At 38.9% G+C, this 19,678-nt stretch overlaps 1 protein-coding gene across 2 annotated transcripts in view; it reads left to right on the top strand.

Annotated features, from left to right (window-relative positions):
• raraa (retinoic acid receptor, alpha a) overlaps nt 1–19,678 on the top strand; it is a 190,705-nt gene that overhangs the window by 98,509 nt on the left and 72,518 nt on the right. For both annotated transcript variants that reach the window (XM_051914971.1, XM_051914972.1), the window contains exon 3: nt 4,479–4,948. In XM_051914971.1, the coding sequence (XP_051770931.1) occupies nt 4,801–4,948 (148 nt within the window). In that variant the 5' untranslated portion in view covers nt 4,479–4,800. The remainder of the gene's footprint in view (nt 1–4,478; nt 4,949–19,678) is intronic.

Here is a 19,678-nt window from a genome sequence, read left to right on the forward strand (position 1 = left end):
CTAAGTATTCAGACCCTTTGCTGTGACACTCATATATTTAACTCAGGTGCTGTCCATTTCTTCTGATCATCCTTGAGATGGTTCTACACCTTCATTTGAGTCCAGCTGTGTTTGATTATACTGATTGGACTTGATTAGGAAAGCCACACATCTGTCTATATAAGACCTTACAGCTCACAGTGCATGTCAGAGCAAATGAGGATCATGAGGTCAAAGGAACTGCCTGAAGAGCTCAGAGACAGAATTGTGGCAAGGCACAGATCTGGCCAAGGTTACAAAAAAATTTCTGCTGCACTTAAGGTTCCTAAGAGCACAGTGGCCTCCATAATCCTTAAATAGAAGACGTTTGGGACGACCAGAACCCTTCCTAGAGCTGGCCGTCTGGCCAAACTGAGCTATCGGGGGAGAAGAGCCTTGGTGAGAGAGGTAAAGAAGAACCCAAAGATCACTGTGGCTGAGCTCCAGAGATGCAGTCGGGAGATGGGAGAAAGTTGTAGAAAGTCAACCATCACTGCAGCCCTCCACCAGTCGGGGCTTTATGGCAGAGTGGCCCGACGGAAGCCTCTCCTTAGTGCAAGACACATGAAAAAACACCTGAAGGACTCCAAGATGGTGAGAAATAAGATTCTCTGGTCTGATGAGACCAAGATAGAACTTTTTGGCCTTAATTCTAAGCGGTATGTGTAGAGAAAACCAGGCACTGCTCATCACCTGTCCAATACAGTCCCAACAGTGAAGCATGGTGGTGGCAGCATCATGCTGTGGGGGTGTTTTTCAGCTGCAGGGACAGGACGACTGGTTACAATCGAGGGAAAGATGAATGCGGCCAAGTACAGGGATATCCTGGACGAAAACCTTCTCCAGAGTGCTCAGGACCTCAGACTGGGCCGAAGGTTTACCTTCCAACAAGACAACGACCCTAAGCACACAGCTAAAATAACGAAGGAGTGGCTTCACAACAACTCCGTGACTGTTCTTGAATGGCCCAGCCAGAGCCCTGACTTAAACCCAATTGAGCATCTCTGGAGAGACCTAAAAATGGCTGTCCACCAACGTTTACCATCCAACCTGACAGAACTGGAGAGGATCTGCAAGGAGGAATGGCAGAGGATCCCCAAATCCAGGTGTGAAAAACTTGTTGCATCTTTCCCAAAAAGACTCATGGCTGTATTAGATCAAAAGGATGCTTCTACTAAACACTGAGCAAAGGGTCTGAATACTTAGGACCATGTGATATTTCAGTTTTTCTTTTTTTAATAAATCTGCAAAAATGTCAACAATTCTGTGTTTTTCTGTCAATATGGGGTGCTGTGTGTACATTAATGAGGGAAAAAAAATGAACTTAAATGATTTTAGCAAATGGCTGCAATATAACAAAGAGTGAAAAATTTAAGGGGGTCTGAATACTTTCCGTACCCACTGTATATACACACACACATATATGAAGAGTTTGGTTCCAAAACGCTATAAATCCATTTTGATTAATTTGAGTAAAAATTACCAAGAAAGTGGCGAGATGAAAACCACTATTTTCTGTTTCAAACTTTCACATAGCATCTTTAGGTTATAACATTAAAAATTCAGATCCAGATTTTGATTTTCAAAGATTTATTATAAAAAATGATTATTTTTTTCCCCCAAAATGCAATGAATCCATGACGTTTTTTTTTTCCAAAATGCAACTAATCAATTTAATCAATATAAAAGTTATTTTTCATATTGAAACTGTTGAAAATACACAACAAAATAAGTTCTTTTCTTTCCCATTGTGACGTATATCTGAGTGAAACAGCCTCTCGAACAAGAAAACATGTAGGGTGGGACTTGATTTTGTCCTTTGAGAATTGATTTGATGGTTGTTGTTTGCTATTACTGTAATCTCACTTGAGTGACACCTCACCCTCGCGCCAGTAAACACGTCATCAGAGAAGAGATGTCACTGCAAGAGGGAGGGGGAAGATACTCTGATTATAGATTATGAGGGCACACGAATTTGAAAAAAATAAATAAATAAATGAATAAATAATAATAATGATATGCATGGATACATTTTTATAATAAATACTGCAATATTACATTAAAAAAAAGAATAAGCTCTATTTTAATTTCATTGTGACTAACATTATAGCACAGGTAGATGTCCACGCTTTGTGTGTAAATACAAAGAAGTTCCCACATAAAAAAAAGACAGGCCTCTTAACATTGACTTGATCCCATAAACATGCTCTCAGATGGATGAAATATCTATGACCATGCCTGGCCAACACTAAAAGAGGAACAGATGACTTGATGTCCTTATGCTGTGAGTTTAAGGATAAGATTGACGTAAGCACTCTTATGAAATGATGTGGTGTGTTAGAGACAAATGTTCTTTCTTATGGAGTCAAGTGTTGCATCACCACGTGACGGAATACTCAATACACTGACAGCGTCACACACATCAGTTCACATGATTTAATCAAATGAGTAGGATTTATTTTAATTACAGAAAGGGTGATTCATTTCTGTCAAATTCACGTAGATCTTTGTCAGTTTCTTGCAGATTTGTCATGCACCATTGTACTTTTTTGGTGCTTGTTGTTGCTATGTTTAAGACTGTATGAAAGGATTTTAACAGACATCTTAAGTCAATGTGGTAAGAATGTGTTAAGAATTGAGGGCATGATTTATTGAGTATTCCTTTGTATTTTATGTAATGGCTGTACCATAGTGCATAGACACTAGAATGTACAATACAAATTGACAGCATCTAAAACATAATTTACGTATGAACAGCTTTACAGAAGTACAAATGTTTACAAAGCCTTATTTAATCTACGAATATTTATTTATGGTCAATTATGTTTTAAATCGCATTTAATGCAGTTGGCTCATTTACTTAATTTGAAATTATAACATTTCATTCATGATATCTTGTCACATGGTTTCAAAAGATCACATTCAAAACTACACATTCTTACAAATTTCTGCTCGTTGTAAATCAGATACAGATAAATTAGCACAGTACCAGTACATTTATTTGAATGCATTAATGAGAGCGATTACGTGTGTGAATTAGTCAGACCGTCTCTCTATTAATTGTGAAGCTGTGGGTTGTAGATAGTTACTTCAAAAGTAGAAAAATTTATGCTATTACTTTTGAGTTTCTAAGCTACTTTAGTGATAAATCACAGGGCAACGTTGACAACAAGTTTCTGCGCTCCTCTCTGTGCACGCAATCTTCACGTAATGTGCATCTACTGTCTATATGTTTGTTCTTTGCCACAACGCAACTGCACGAGTGGGTAGCTCAATATAATAATACACATCCGATGGTCTAAAATTGCTTGAATGTCCAAACTGGCAAGCCTTAAAACATGACAAAGTTTAGTGAAGACGCAAGTGAAAGCGATCTCACTTCGGGGCTCGCCGTGTGTGCGCTGTTTGTGTGCGTTGACTCGCCATTTGAGTTCGCCTGTTGCTTCCATGCCGCTGACTGGATGGAGCAGAGTCACATGACTACATAAGCAGAAGTATGTATATATATATATATATATATATATATATATATATATATACATATACATATATGAAGAGTTAAAATTACAGTAAAAATTACCAAGAAAGTGGCAAGATGAAAACCACTATTTTCTGTTTCAAACCTTCACATAGCATCTTTAGGTTATAACATTAAAAATTCAGATCCAGATTTTGATTTTCAAAGATTTATTATAAAAAATTATTATTTTTTTTTCCCCAAAATGCAATAAATCTATGACACGTTTTTTCCCAAAATGCAATTAATCAATTGAATCAATATAAAAGTTATTTTTCTTATTGAAACTGTTGAAAATACACAACAAAATAAATTGATCCACATATATGACAGCCTCTGAACTTGGTCAAAACTAATCTTATATACAGGCACTGGACTAAAAATATATTCAGTCATCGCTCCCAAAATGAATTCAACGGGTCATCTTGTTAATGCTATAAATTAATTATGTCTCTGTTTGTCAGTACCGATTAAAGAGTATCTGCTGCCACCGCACAGTTGAAATAAAAACAACACATTTGCTGAGTACATTGGAATTGACTGCAACTATCCAGGGGCGTCACTATACTGCAAAAATTCAAATAGCAATCATGTTATGTTTTTTGTTTTTTTTTATCAGATGTTTAGAATCAAAACTAGCAATGCCAGATTCAAGAATTAATCATTCTTGGTCAAACGGCTTTTAAAACTGTTCATGATTCAGTTTTGGGGACCATGACAGAAGTTTGTTGCTGTCGTGGAACAAGCAACAGCTTGGATTTTTTTGTCCTCCCGAGTCCCTCATCTTCTTAATCTCCTCACGTAAATGATTAGATTTCGATGGCTTATGTATGTAAATGATGACAGGATTTTTGGGGTGAACCACTGCTTTTATTGCATTCCAAAAAGCATTCCATATATTTAAATTTCAATTAATCTCTTTCTTTTTTTTTTGAACCTGTAGGAATTCTAAGGGAAGCCAGAAGTGGAGCACATCATGTAAGATGTACCGACTGTTGGATTCATTAAACGGAATCAAGTCTGTTTGGAAATAAAATCAGTTGTCTTGTGTGATATGGGAATCAGATCCAACAGAAAACCCCTCAGCAGGAAATTAGAGCAAATCCTTCATTCCTCTGTCTAGAATCACCATTTTTTATCTACCAGCATCAAACGGAATAAACACGCACGTCAAAGTACATCCTTTGGACGCCCTTATGGTTGAATAATACCTGCAAAGCATCCAAGTTGAGCCGTGTGACTGTGGGCGAACTCTAGTGGTGGCCATGTCTGGTAAGGGCAACCCCAGCCCACACCTCAATGGCTTCCCAATGGCCCACTATTCCTATTTCTTCCCACACATGCTGGGGGGGCTTTCTCCACCCTCTCTACCCACTCTACCCCTCAGTGGATACAGCACACCTTCACCAGCCAGTGAGTATGACATTGAACTCTTTTAAGATCTCCTGCTCAGTGAAGTATGATTGGTTTTAATGTGTTGGGATTCCATTTTGTGTTGAGCATTAAGATAAACTGTGATATATTCATCCTTCTGTTGAGTGCATCACAAAAAGCTTTTATATGACATTCCATTTGTAGTATACAGTTGAGGTCAGAATTATTGGCACCCTTGGTAAATATGATCAAAGATGACTGTAAAAATAAATGTGCATTGTTTATCCTTTTGATCTTTAATTTATAAAATTAAAGATCGAAACACATTTAATTCATTCGCAAAAATCTAACCTTTCATTGAAGGAAAAGAATTAAAAGTGGGGGGAAAATCACATTATGAAATAAATGTTTTTCTCCAAAACTCGTTGGCCACAATTATTGGCACCCTTTTATTCAATACTTTTTGCAACATCCTTTTGCCAAGATAACAGCTCTGAGTCTTCACCTATAACAGCTGATGAGTTTGGAGAACACCTGACAAGAGATCAGAGACCATTCCTTCATACAGAATCCCTCCAGATCCTTCAGATTCCCAGCTCCATGTTGGTGCTTCTTCTCTTCAGTTCACTCCACTCATTTTCTTTAGAGTTCAGGTCAGGGGACTGGGATGGCCATGGCAGAAGCTTCATTTTTTGCTCAGTGACACATTTTTGTGTTTTGTTTTTGATGTTTGATTTGGATCATTGTCCTGATGGAAGATCCAACCACGGCCCATTATTGGATTCCTAGCAGAAGCGGTCAGGTTTTGATTTTTTATCTGTTGGTATTTGATAGAATCCATGATGCCATGTATCTGAACAAGATGTCCTGGACCTCCAGCAGAAAAATAGGCCCAAAACATTAAAGATCCAGCAGTATATTTAACCGTGGGCATGGGGTACTTTTTATCCATGTGTGCACCAAACCCATCTGGTGGGTTTGCTGCCAAAAAGCTTTTGTTTTAGTTTCATCTGACCATAGAAGCCGGTCCCGTTTGAAGTTCCAGTCGTGTCTGACAACTGAATATGCTGGAGATTGTTTCTGGATGAGAGCAGAGGATTTTTCTTGAAACCCTCCCGAACAACTTGTGGGGATGTAGGGGATGTAGGTGCTGTTTGATAATTTTTTTTAGGCTTTCTGAGACTCAAGACTCAACTAATCTCTGCAATTCTCCAGCTGTGATCCTCGGAGAGTCTTTGGCCACTCAAACTTTCCTCTTCACCATGCATTAGGACGCTATAGACACATGTCCACTTCCAGGCAGATTTGTAACATCTTTACTTGATTGGAACTTCTTAATTATTGCCCTGATGGTGGAAATGGGGATTTTCAATGCTTTAACTATTTTCTTAAAGCCACTTTCTATTTTGTGAAGCTCAACAATCTTTTGCTGCACATCAGAACTATATTCTTTGGTTTTACTCATTGTGATGAATGATTAAGGGAATTTGGCCTTTGTGTTTCCTCATGTTTATACTCCTGTGGAACAGGAAGTCATGGCTGGACAATTTCATGTTCATGATCACCCTGGTGTGCTAAAAAAATGTAAATATGAATGGGAATATACTTCAGAGATATTTTACTCAAAAAAAAAATCTAGGGGTGCCAATAACTGTGGCCAATGTGTTTTGGAGAAAAACATTTATTTCATAATGTGATTTTCCCCCCACTTTCAATTCTTTTCCTTCAATGAAAGGTTAGATTTTTGCTAATTTTATGAATTAAAGATCAAAAGGATAAACAATGCAGATTTATTTTTACAGTCATCTTTGATCATATTTACCAAGGGTGCCAATAATTCTGACCACAACTGTACATCTATAATTACACTGTTGACCCTTCCCTTACCCCTTAACCCACCCTTAAACCTAACAATACCACAAAATCTGTCCCTAAACATACCCGTATCCCACCTCAAAAGTGTTTTGCAATACAGTATGAATGCAATAAATACATTGTACTAATTTTTTAAGTACATACGTAGTAGTTAAGGCCACCTAATATAAAATGTGACCAGTAATGCTTCTTGCCAATAACAGACTTCTTGAAACTCTAATCTTGCATCATTGATTGGACTCTGGGTTAGCTGGCGCCTGACTCCAGTTAGCTTTCTGAGACATCATTATGCTAAGGATTCACATTTTTTCACCCTGCACTGTGAATGTTTGCACAGTGTGTTCAGTAAATACATTGCATTGTTTGTGTGTTATTTGTTTAAGCAAATTGTGTACTAACAAACGTACGGTGCTGGGATCCAGACTGAATCCTGTGAATGTTTGTGATGGTTAATTGAAAACTGCAGGATCAGAGCTCAAGCTGAAATCATTCGAATGTTGTGTTAATGGGTGATGAATCTCGCACTGATGGCTCTTCACAAGAAACAGAATTGCGATACAAATCACTTCCTCTTTCAGGCAAAAGAGTGTGTATATGAGACTGTTATGGCAAATTATGTTATGTACTGTGTTTACTAAGAGAGGTGCTTCCTTCCCCTTCACAGAACAAACATTTCCTCCCTGTAAACAGACTCAAAGTGCAAGACACAAGCTCTTCCTGTGAGAGCACTGCACAGCTTTCCCTTTCACACAAACATTCACTGTCATATTACTTTTATTAACCTATTATTAACTACTTTATATTTTTTCTGCATGTATTTTTGGAATGCTAAACTGGACATTTAAAGAGCTATGCTAGTTTTACATCTCTCTTATCACCATAACTGCATACAGTAAGTGTGCAGTGTGTTTATATTGGTTATGTGGCTGTGCCTATTAGTGACTTCATACCTGCGTTACCCTCGATTTCCCTTGACCCTCGATATGTTTTATTAGACAAGGGAACAACTGTTTGATTACATTTATAAACTAATTAGAAAACTAATTATTGTTATATCTCAACATGTTTAGTCTTATTGTTTAAATCTAGTTTTCTTGATTTTCTCATGTTTTCACCATGCCTCAGAGAAAAACACTATTTTGTGAAGTAGCTAACATAGCATAATCAGATGCAGCATTATTTTTAGTAACAGTAATACAGCATTTTCTCTATCATACAATATGTTTTAAAATTAATTGCATACCATTTATCAGCACAAGCCACCCAGCATTTTTTAATATATTTTAATATTGATCTAGCTTACTGCAGTGTGCAACAAGTGTCTCACAGAAGCTGCTGAGCAAACGCACAGAGTAATGTTAGAACATCATTTTCAACACACTCAAATATATCTAATATGATAAAACAGCGCTGGGTTACCCCACATACGCTTGACTGGAAGAAGCGGAAGCGGCAACTGCGGCATAATTAAAGTTCTGCTGCTCTCGAGCCGTGTGACGCGTTCGTCTCTCATTAGCAATCCTCCAGCGGCCTTGTTCCACTCCCACAGCACACTGCCCTGCTCTGCTTCATACTATAGTAATGTTAATCTCATCCATGAACATGATTTCTGACTCCAGTTGAGTAGCATGAGTCCCATCCCGATTCTTTTCCACCGGCTGTGAGGTGAAGACGACATCTCCTAAGATTCCACGCAAACTCAGCAACATCAAGCTACGCTTTTGTTTTGAATAGGCGACCTCTAGCAGCAAAAATCTACATACTGTGCCTTTAACTAATCATCAAACTAATCATCACACTTGTGCAGTTAGTTATTCCAAGTTTTTTTGTTTTTTTTCTCTGAAATGTTTCACTTTGGTTTTCAGTGGCATTTAATAGGTTGTAATTTTTAAATTTAAAGGGGACCAATTATGTCCCTTTTCACAAGATGTAATAAAGGTCTCAGGTGTCCCCAGAATGTGTCTGTGTCAGCTTAAAATACCCTACAGAGCATTTATCATACCATGTTGTAAATGGCCATTTTTGAGAGGAAAGAAAAAACATGCTGTTTTCGTGCATGTATCTTTAAATGCAAATGAGCTGCTGCTCCCCTGCCGCTTTCCAGAAGAGGGCGGAGCCTGTATAGCTTGTGCCGCAAATACTCTGCCAAAAACTAACAAAACATTTGTTTAGTTTTGATTATCTCTATCACGGCCACTCTCACATGACATTGCAGTTCTTTTTCATCATGAAAGTTATTATTTGTGGTCACACTGCTCATGCCCCGCCCACGGTGACTGACTGACAGTCCTGTATTACCACAGTTTCCGCCCTTAGCGAGTTGTATGCTGTCCCCCATTTTTTCTGCGCTCTAGCAGCTGTACCGATAACAATGCCTTGGAAGCAATCCCGGTGTTCTGTTGTTGGATGTAAGAGTGAACATATGAGTCTTCATTTTCTCCCAACAGCTGAGGACACAGTGGTTTAATTTTTGAAGGTAATGCGCCCCAAAATATACCCAAATTCATTTATGTCTGCACAAATCATTTCACTTCAGACTGCTTTGTGAACGAGGGTCAATGTAAAGGGACAATACAAAAAATTTAGCTAAGAAGTTGTTACTCAAGTATGGATCAGTACCAACTGTTTGTGATCTCCGGAGCGATACTGGTTAAGGCAGCAATGAAGGGGAGAGCACACACTTCATTACAGTTCATCAGAGTTGTTTTACGGATATAAGTTTACCAGTTTATTAAGCACCCCCATCGAAAAAAAAAAGAATATGGTCTGTATATATTTGTTTACTGTTAGTTGTAACGAGTGTTTCAGTGTAATTCGATCGCTGTGTATGTTAATGCAAGGGAAATTCAGATATGGCAATAGGCGTTTTGTTTCCAACATGATTTTTGAGCAGTAGACCAGTCACAACAGATTGGGCCATCTGACCAATAAGAGCAGAGTAGGCTCGTGGAAAGGAGGAGCTTAGAGAGACTGAATCTTCGAGGAAAAAAAGTTTTCAGACTCTTTGAGAAATGAGGTGATGTGCAATGTATATTATGAGAAGTGTTTTTGAACTTGGATGCATGTAAACCTAATGTAGGACTAGGAGACCTCCAAAACAAAATTAGGAACCTTTAAAACATCATAATAAGGGCACTTTAAGTCACATATTACGTTTTTTGTTCTACTTGCTGTATTATTGTTAGTTGCATTGTCTTTGTTCCAGATGAAAACTGTGCTAATCACAAAATAGCCTAGCGTGTTTTTTTTTTGTGTTTTTTTTTCCAAACCAGTTCAGTGCAAATTTCACCCCCGCAGCCGATTCTAAAGATTTCATTGGTCATTTTAATCACAATGCAAAACCCTACCCTACACCCTAACCTTAACTAATGAAATTGGCAGCATGCAGGGTGGGATTTGCGCTGAATTGGGTTCGGAAAAAATCATGCATTAATAAGTAGAAGCTAACTAGTTCTCAAATGAGTTTCTTAAATGTAATTTACAATCAGAGCTTGTTCAGTTTCAAAGTAGACCAAAAGTTTTATGTTGTAATGTAAAACTGTGGCAAGAATTGTGTGTATGTGTGTTATTTGCTGTTTTTGGTTGGTGTGTTCTGTGTGTAAATACATGGCTAGGTGGATGTGGTGAATGTGGTCACCTTAAGGTATGTGTATGTTTGTGTTAGTGGAGCAGGTGGTTTTGCTAGTCTTGGTGGTCCCTGTTGAGAGAGGGTCCGTGTGGGTGGTTGAAAACAGACTAAACGTGAAAAGGAACTCTAACACACACAGTCACTATAGTTTATTAATATTGAGAAACTCATGCCTGTCACAGCAGCTCCCATATGTTTGTTTTGTTGTTCTGTTTATTTATAGAAGCGTGTTGTTTTTGCATTGCGTAATGTTCCTTTTGGATGTCTTTAAAATTGAATCTGGATTTTTTCAATTTAAAATATTTACTGTGATTTGTGGAGAGTGGTGTTCAACAGCTGCTGGGTGTGTGTTGTGTTAATAAGTGCAGAAGCATCAAGAAACGGATGGTAGACTTGTTTTTGTGGATGGCATATGGTATAACTTGAGACACATTGCTGTATATTCACATTACTCATATTTCACTCATATTTCATTCATGCGCACACACACATCTGTGAGCAGGTTGCATAAAGAGTGTCAGGTATATGAGACCCTGGCCCTTGTCCAGAGTCTCAATTACCAGTTTGTGTGTGGTCCGTTATGGGGAAAAAATGTCTCCACATAGATGGCAATGACCCAAAATCCAGCTTATAAAAAAAAAAAATAATTAAAAAAGCTTTTTGAAATTGTAAAAATGCAGAAAGTTTTCTGTGATGGGTATCACGAGCAGCAGGAGTTAGATCAGTCAGAATCAAAGGTGAACATGGTCCAGAAGCGCCGTCGTGTCCTGTGGGCCAAGGCTCATTTAAAATGGACTGTTTCAAAGTGGGAAAGTGTTCTATGGTCAAACGAGTCCAAATTTGACATTCTTGTTGAAAATCACGGACGCCGTTCCCTCCGGGCTAAAGAGGAGGGAGACCTTCTAGCGTCTTATCAGCGTTTTGTAAAAGCCAGCATTTCTGATGGTATGGGGGTGCATAAGTGCATACGGTATGGGCAGCCTGCATGTTTTGGAAGGCACTATCAATGCTGAAAGGTATATAAAGGTTTTAGAGCAACATATGCTCCCCTCCAGACGACGCCTATTTGAGGGAAGGCCTTGTGTATTTCAGCAGGACAATGCAAAACCACATACTGCATCTATTACAACAGCATGGCATCATCGTAGAATAGTCCGGGTGCTGAATTGGCCTGCCTGCAGTCCAGATCTTTCACCTATAGAGACAAATACGTCAAAGACGACCACAAACTCTTCAGCAACTGGAAACCTATATCAGGTAAGAATGGAGCCAAATTTCAACACCAAAACTCCAGAAACTCATAACCTCGATGCCCAGACGTTGTCACACTGTTTTGAAAAGAAGAGGACATGCTACACCATGGTAAACATGCCCCCGTCCCAACTATTTTGAGACCTGTAGCAGGCATCAAATTTGAAATGAGCTCATTGTGTGCATAAAATTGTAAAATTTGTTATGTTATCTATGTTCTATTATGAATAAAATATTGGCTCATGTGATTTGAAAGTCTTTTAGTTTTCATTTTATTCAAATTAAAAAAAACGTCCCAACATTTCCGAAATTCGTGTTGAAGGCTTTTATTCACATATAAACATTGATCAGCGAACATAAAAAAAGGCTCAACTGAATCTGCTTCACGCTCTTTCGGAAGCTCAAACGTGCTACGTAACACATGAGAACGAACCTCATTAGTTCTCGCACGCGTCAAACAAACATGCTTGAGCTTCTGTTTACCACAACTGATGTGCGAGTTGATGAATGTTTATATGTGAATATAAGTCTAAATTTAAACTGTTCATCATATTAAGCGATCGTGTTTTTTTTTTTCTTTTTTGGACTAACCACTCAATTTATATGGATTAGTTTTACGATCTCTTTAAGAACTTTTTGAAGCGTCAAAGTAGTAGCTGTCTATAGAGGGACAGAAAGCACTCAGATTTTATTAAAAAGATTTTTTTTTAATCTTTATCTTTAATCTTTATTTGTGTTCCGTAAATGAATGAAAGTCTTACGGGTTTGGAACGACATGAGGGTGAGTAATTAATGACAGAATTTTCATTATGAAAAATATCAAATGAAAAATATCATAATTCAATCACCCTCAAGTTGCTCCAAACTTGTATACATTTCTTTGTTCTGCTGTACACAAAGGAAGATATTTGGAAGAATGTTTGTAACCAAGCGTATCTTGCCCACCCCACTGACTACCATAGTAGGAAAAAAAATACTTTTATTTTTGGGTGAACTATCCCTTTAAATTTTTTTTTTTAATGGAATAGATTTAAATCCCCGCCCCAAGCAAAAAAGTGTAACTCTGCCTATGTTTACAACCAATGAAAAAAGTTTATTAAAAGATTTTGTAAGGCTCTCTGATGAAAACCAAACATTTGAAACGTAGCCTTGGAGACTGATATTGTTGATATTAGTTTGAGTCCTACTGTGTCAATGCAAACAGCTAATGAAAAATTATCTGTTACATTTTATTGTTATAAAAGGCTCATCAGAAATCTCTTTGAAAGAAGAACTGCACAGTTTAATTTCCCTGATGTGTTTATCATGTGCAAGCTGACAGTAGCCAGGCACACACAAACAAACACACTGATCCATCTCTATAGCCTTTTCCACCACTGATTATTCAAATTTCCCTATGCTTTCCCTCTTGTCCTGTCTGTAATAAAAAGTGCTGTCTTTCTGTAATCCTGGATGACTCCATTCAGTGATGAGTCCTCCCTCCCTCTCTCTCTCTCTCTCTCTCTCTCTCTCTTCTCTTTCTCTCACACACACACACACACACACACCCACACCCACACCCACACACACACACACAGACAGATGCAAGCCTTGTGAGAGTTTGGGTGTAAATATAGCATAGACACTGTCAGAAACTTCACTGTACTAAAATCAGATAGAGTACAGTGTACATCATTTTTGCCTATGTGCTACTGCAGCTGATCTGATGTCATCTGAAACTTTTATCTTAAGCCTTCATTGACTTCTGGCTCCAAGAAGATCTGACTTTCAGTGACCCGAGTCTGGATATAATTACATGGCACTTTTTTCCAAGCCAAAGATATATATGAGAAGTATTGTAAATATGTTGTAAATGTCATCTTGAATGCATGCTGTAATTCATGCTGAATGGTTGCTTTAGCATCTGTCATATGAATAAATGTAATGTGTAAATATAGTAACAAAATTTATTACCTGATCACAGCAGATGTTTTCCTTAGTAGACTGTTTGTATGTCTTTGGATTAAATTGCTCACATCACTTACATCATTCCTTAATCAAGCACAATAAGACAAGATTTCAACAACAAGCAATTTGTCTCTTCACACCAAAGCAAAAAATAAATAATTAAATAAATAATTAAATAATAAATGAAGCACTCACCACACCACAGTATGATTCATCATTGGAGAAATAAACTAGCTAGTCACATTTTTTTTTTTTTTTTTTTGAAAAACAGTAACATGGTCACACCTCTGTCAAGTTGGTTCAACAATATAGGACTGTTGTTAATGATGTGAAACATGTCACATACTGTGGCTGTATACATTGCACGATGATGGAGAATATAACAAAAACAGTGGAGTGGAGGGTGATTGGACGAGACTGCTGAAGACCCAGAGCACAGCCAGGATGAAGGTCCATGGCAGAACCGATGATGGGAGGAGCCAGGGTCAGATGTCTGACCACCAAAGATGGAATTAGGAGAGTTGGAGACCCAGGCGGAGCCGAGGAGACAGAGACCAGGCAACACAGTAGGTCCTGGAGTCCAAGGCGGAACCGTAGTTACAAATGGCTGAGGTGAAACCAGGGTGTTGGAGGACTGAGGTGAAGCCGATGGGACTGAAGACCAAGGTGGAGCAGGAGAGAAGGTGCAACCCGATAGAGCCAAAGGGGTGGAGGGATGAAGCACAGCTAAAGACCCGGAAGTCCGTTTCGCAGACAGAGTGATGACTGACCACGGCAGAGCCAGAGGGCGGAGGGAGCCCAGAGGAGCCATAAGGACGACGGTCCCAGGTGGAGCCAAGGGAGGGAGGAGCCAAAGAGGAGCCAACTTGTCGATGGGCCGAGGTGGAGTGACGAGCTCAGTGGCCCAAGGCAGAGACTGGGGATCCACGTGCCTAGGTGGAGCTGGAGACTCAGAGGCCCGAGTGGAGATAACAGACGCCCAATTGGAGTTAACAGAGGAGAAGATGAGGGACTAAAGGAAGCCAGCGGAGGCTGGGCAGAGCAACTGGCTGGCTTAGATAGAGGAGGCAGGAGAGGCAGGTTGGGTGGGACCATTACCGATGAAGAAGACTTGGAGATGGGAGGGACCAGCGGAGAGGCAGGAGACTTGGAGCTGGGCGGGACCAGCGGAGACACAGGAGACTTGGAGCCGGGTGTGACCAGCGGAGATGGGAGGCTTTGGGAAATTTACTCTTTTAAATCCCTAAATAACTTTACTGAGGCCAGACTCAGCTCACCCTCAGCAGTGTGAGTATGGGTGGGGCTCCAATCCATTCCCTTGAACTCCACAAGAACACCCACTGGCACGGACAATGTTGCCGGCTCACTCACCTGGTCAGACACGCTGTTAGGCTCAGGCTCCGGGGCAATGTTGTGCTCAGGCGTCGGCTCTGACGTTGACATCGAGGTGGGCTCGAGTTCTGGGTCCAGAGTGGGGCTGGTGACATCTTCCTTTTCAGCGCAGATGGTGTAGGGGGATCCACATCTCACTAGCACCCACTCAAGGTATTCTGCAAAGCTCCATTAAGCTCCCTTAATTATTAGAGTTAATTTATGCAAACATCAAAAAGCCGATCATTTATTTTAATAACGCTGACATTCGGTATCCAATTTAACACCCTTGTATATCTGGTTCATTCATTCAGTAGCTATCTCCCCAATGTAATTCCTCAAAAAATGCTGCTGTAACGAACATGGCATCTGAGGGCTTCACTATTTTTGTTTCCCATTGTTTTCCTTTTTTTGATGTTTGATTCATTGTGGGTTCCTCCATCATACTCTGTGCATTTATGGAAGTGCACACACTAAAATGATATGCTAAAATATGAATGAGATAAAATGTACTGCATGTTAGCTTGCTTATTGTGCCCAAGAGCATAATCTATGTAAGTCCATATTAACAAGTATGAACTACCCTTCTAACCACAGATCAAGAGTTCCAACCACACAAGTTTGCAATGCTGTTTGCGAATGTTTGTTGGAACTATGGTTTTGGAAAATCGTTTAACTATGTTGATAACATAAGAACTTGTGATCAGAGTTTGCTGTTGCAACACACTGAAGAGCTTAAAACTATATATACATATTTCCTTGACTTCCGTGATGTTTCACCAGATGCTATGTTTTATATGGTTTTCTTGTGGAACTTGAGGGATTTGTCATTTAATATGTGATTCTAAAGTTCCACAGTCTCTCCTTTTCCATGTTTGATGTTTAATATATATGAGGAGCGCTACTTCGGTCTAATGAGATTTCAGTGTTGGCAGGGCTGCACAATGTGATGCCACAGAAATAGGAACCAAGTGATCAAGAAACGGTAGTGTTACTTGTCATGGTCACTGCTGGTTAAAACAAAAACTTGTTGTTTTATCCTGTCAGGCCTGATTAGTGCCAAACTCCCTTTCAAGGCAAGAGAGTTCCCTTGCTGACCATTCTAAGAATACACTCAAGCAGCTATTTTCAGTCAAACAAGTATAGCTGTACAGTACAAGTACAGCATACATCTAATTGAATGGGGAAATACTGATATTTTAAATCAGAAATAAAATTTTCTGGTTGGTTCAGACAGTGCACACATGTGCAGAGTAGAGCAAAGGCTAAGTGCAAGTTTTACTCAAACAGATTTAGGTGAAGACCAGGCAGCTAATTTGCAGAGTGCTGATTGTTTCTTTTGTTTGAAAGGTGTGATTTACTTTACTAGAGCTGCCATTTGGGCCTTCAAATTTGATCAACACTGGTGCTTAGAATTGATGGAATCACCATCCATCTTAGAGTTCTATTGTAAATTTGTCTTCAGTCTCACCATCTCTGGGTTTGAGTTTCCATCCCTGTGCAGTTGTAAGGCCACTCCTGAATGGTGAAGATCAGGTGAGCTTGACCTTAGAGACCTAAAGGTGAAGGATCACTCCGGGGCTCTCGTAAACCTGTAAACCTGCCAAACAGACAATTTTCTGTCTCTCTCTTCTCTCATCCATCATTTGGCCATTCCCTTCAGAGACAGGCAGCAAGATGCAGGAGTGAGAGACAAGAGCTCCGAGGCACTCTAAATCTCTAGCACCCTTCACTGAAGAATCAACCGCCAGAGGAGGGAATTCTCACTATCAGCCTGCTCTTCCTCTGCATGCACCTCACCTTCCTCCTCAGTGAGGATGTTCTGAAAATGAGGGAAAGCAAGAGAGATGGAGTTAAAAATTTCAGAAAGGTGCCAAAGCAAACAGTCCGAGTGTGGAATGCTGGGAACATCGATGTTTGGACAGATCTGAGTCAAACTCTCCAGTCTGAATTACTAAAAACAGCTAAGAACAGCCATGGAAAACAAAGGATTTGGTTGTGGCATTCGCTGTCGAGCTGGAGTTTATGTGTCATTATGTTCCAAAATGCATCATAGTGCGCATATGTAATGTGCTGCTTTTTCTCAAGTGGCACTATTAGCGAACACTAGCGTAAAATTTTTCTCTTTCACGTCAATTACCGTCATGGCGCAGCAACAGTATGAATAGAGTTTTGCTGAACACTTTAGTCATAGTTAAACTGACAACCTGTTTATAACTAGCTCTCTGAATGAGGTTTGTTACTGCCACTGTAATGTTACATATGGCTGCATTTTATGTATAGCGAGTGCACTATTATTCGTGTTTGTGTTTGCGTACTTGTGTAAAATATGTTTCTGGCCTAACACCGACTGTCCTCTAAGCATTTGTAATACACTGGAAAGTAAAACATCTGTTGTGAATCTGCAAAAGACATCTGCAATTTTTTTAATTTAAAGCCCTTGAAACAACTCAACAAAAAATGTATTGTGCTTGTGCCTTGATAAGATTGCAAAATTGATTTAATCTTGGTACTGTTTCAGATATTGCTAATAACAAAGTTAGTACAGTATACTCAAAGCTACAAGAAAGTTTGATAGTACATGCCAAAACTATCAGGTGGTCTTGGTTAGTTATTTTTGTTGACATCTATTGAACCCTTATTAGACAATAAGGGCATTTTGGTCATAAATGTTGTCTAAGAGTCTGTATGTTTAGATATCATTTACATTTAAATAATCAGATTTTATGATAGCATATGATCCAGCTCTGGGACAGGAAATTAATAATCCTAATATCTAAAAAATGCTGGGTTGTTTCAACCCAAATTTGGGTCAAATATGGACAAACCCAGCCATTGGGTTAAATTTTTAAAATAAATATTAAACCCAACGGTTGGGTTTGTCCATATTAGACCTGAATTTTGGTTGTTTTTTTTAGAGTGTATAGTTTTTTGAGTTAAAGTTTGTAGTCAATTCACCCAAATGGATCACCCTTGGACCACTCACCAGACATTCTGATGCATTTATACACTTAAGCCAGAAGTTTAAATTTCCTGACAGGGTCATTCAGGTGTTCATCTGCTAGTACTTGATTGTTGTGGTTATATAGGTGAGGTCTACTCATAGTTTTGGAGGCTTTCTGACCCCAAAACCCAACCAGTATCTGCAATTCTCCAACTTCCTTATCCTTACAGTTTGTTTGGCGACTCAAACCAGGAGTTCAAACATGACTTATCACTTAAGTGTTCCTGATCACTAAAGTGAACTTAAAACCATACCATATGAATGGGAATATACTTCAGTTAGACTTTTACTGATTAGAATTTGTACCAATACACACCTGTACCAATAATTTTGGCACACATATTTTGTAGAAAATCATATTTATTTAATTTATTCCACATTTATATTTTGTGTGAATTAACTTCAATTAAATAGACCACCAGACCGCCTTCCGTATTCAACTTACAAAAAACTTGAATTTGAATACGTAAGGTGTAGGACGTAGTGTACGCCTTTTGAAACGTGAGAGGCGTTACACGTTATACAGAAGGCAGTCTGGCGGAAGCTAGATATTTTATTTTATAACTTGTTAAATATGGATATTTTTCTTACACAAATGGATTGTTTCACTTCAGAAGGCCTTTATTAACCTCCAGAGCCGTGCAGAGCACGTTTATGATAGATGGATGCACTTTCTTGAGCTTCATACTCATTGGTCCCGTTCACTGCCATTATAAGTTTGGATGCGTTAGGATATTTATTAATATATCTCCGATTGTGTTCATCAGTAAGAATAAGAAAGTCATATACACCTAGGATGGCTTGAGGGTGCTTGGGGTAATTTTCATTTTAAAGTGAACTAATCCTTTGAACAGCAAGCACAAACTAATCCTTTAAGGGTACATGTTACTACTATAAGGTAATAATTTGCATCTTTTAGGGGTAGATAAGGTACAAAGTTGTCCCTTTAAGGCAGGAGTGGGCAGCTCTGGCCCTTGTATTCTATTGTCCTGCAAAGTTCTCATCAAACATATTTAAAATATATTCTAAAGCAGGGGTGTCCAATCATGCTCCAGGAGGGCAACTGTCCTGCAGAGTTTAGCTTCAACCCGTTATACACACCTGAACCAGCTAATCAAGGTCTAGAAACTTTTGCTATTTACTTTTAGTAGAAACTTCCAGGCAGGTGTGTTGGGGCAAGTTAGAGCTATTCTCTGCTTAACAATGGCCCTCCAGGAGCTGGTTTGGACACCCCTGTTCTAAAGTTTTTTTCGAGGTAGTTTATAGTAAGACAGGGGTGTCCAATCCTGCTGCTGCAGGGCTATTATCTTTCAGAGTTTAGCTCCAATACTACATAAAAACACCTGAACCTGCTAGCCAGAGCACTGATCAGGGAGTTGCCAATGTAAAAGGCTGATTCAATCACAAAATCCTTCCACGTTCATTCTTTAAGAATCCCACAATACACTCCAAAAAGCAGGTGAGCTTTAAAGCCAACTATATTCCCTTACTGGAAAATTAAATCGCACAAACCAACTCAATAGACATCATGACACACCATAGAAGATTTGAAAAGAGAAACCATTATTTAATTATATTTCATTTATAATAAATTAATGGCTGAAATGTTGCAGAGATATGTAACAAGCAAAGTATTTTTTATAATGCACTTTAAACAGCATTAAATAATGTCAGAAATAAATAAATTCTGCAG

Source organism: Ctenopharyngodon idella, chromosome 12 (genome assembly GCF_019924925.1).
Source record: "Ctenopharyngodon idella isolate HZGC_01 chromosome 12, HZGC01, whole genome shotgun sequence".
NCBI classification, from domain to species: domain Eukaryota; kingdom Metazoa; phylum Chordata; class Actinopteri; order Cypriniformes; family Xenocyprididae; genus Ctenopharyngodon; species Ctenopharyngodon idella.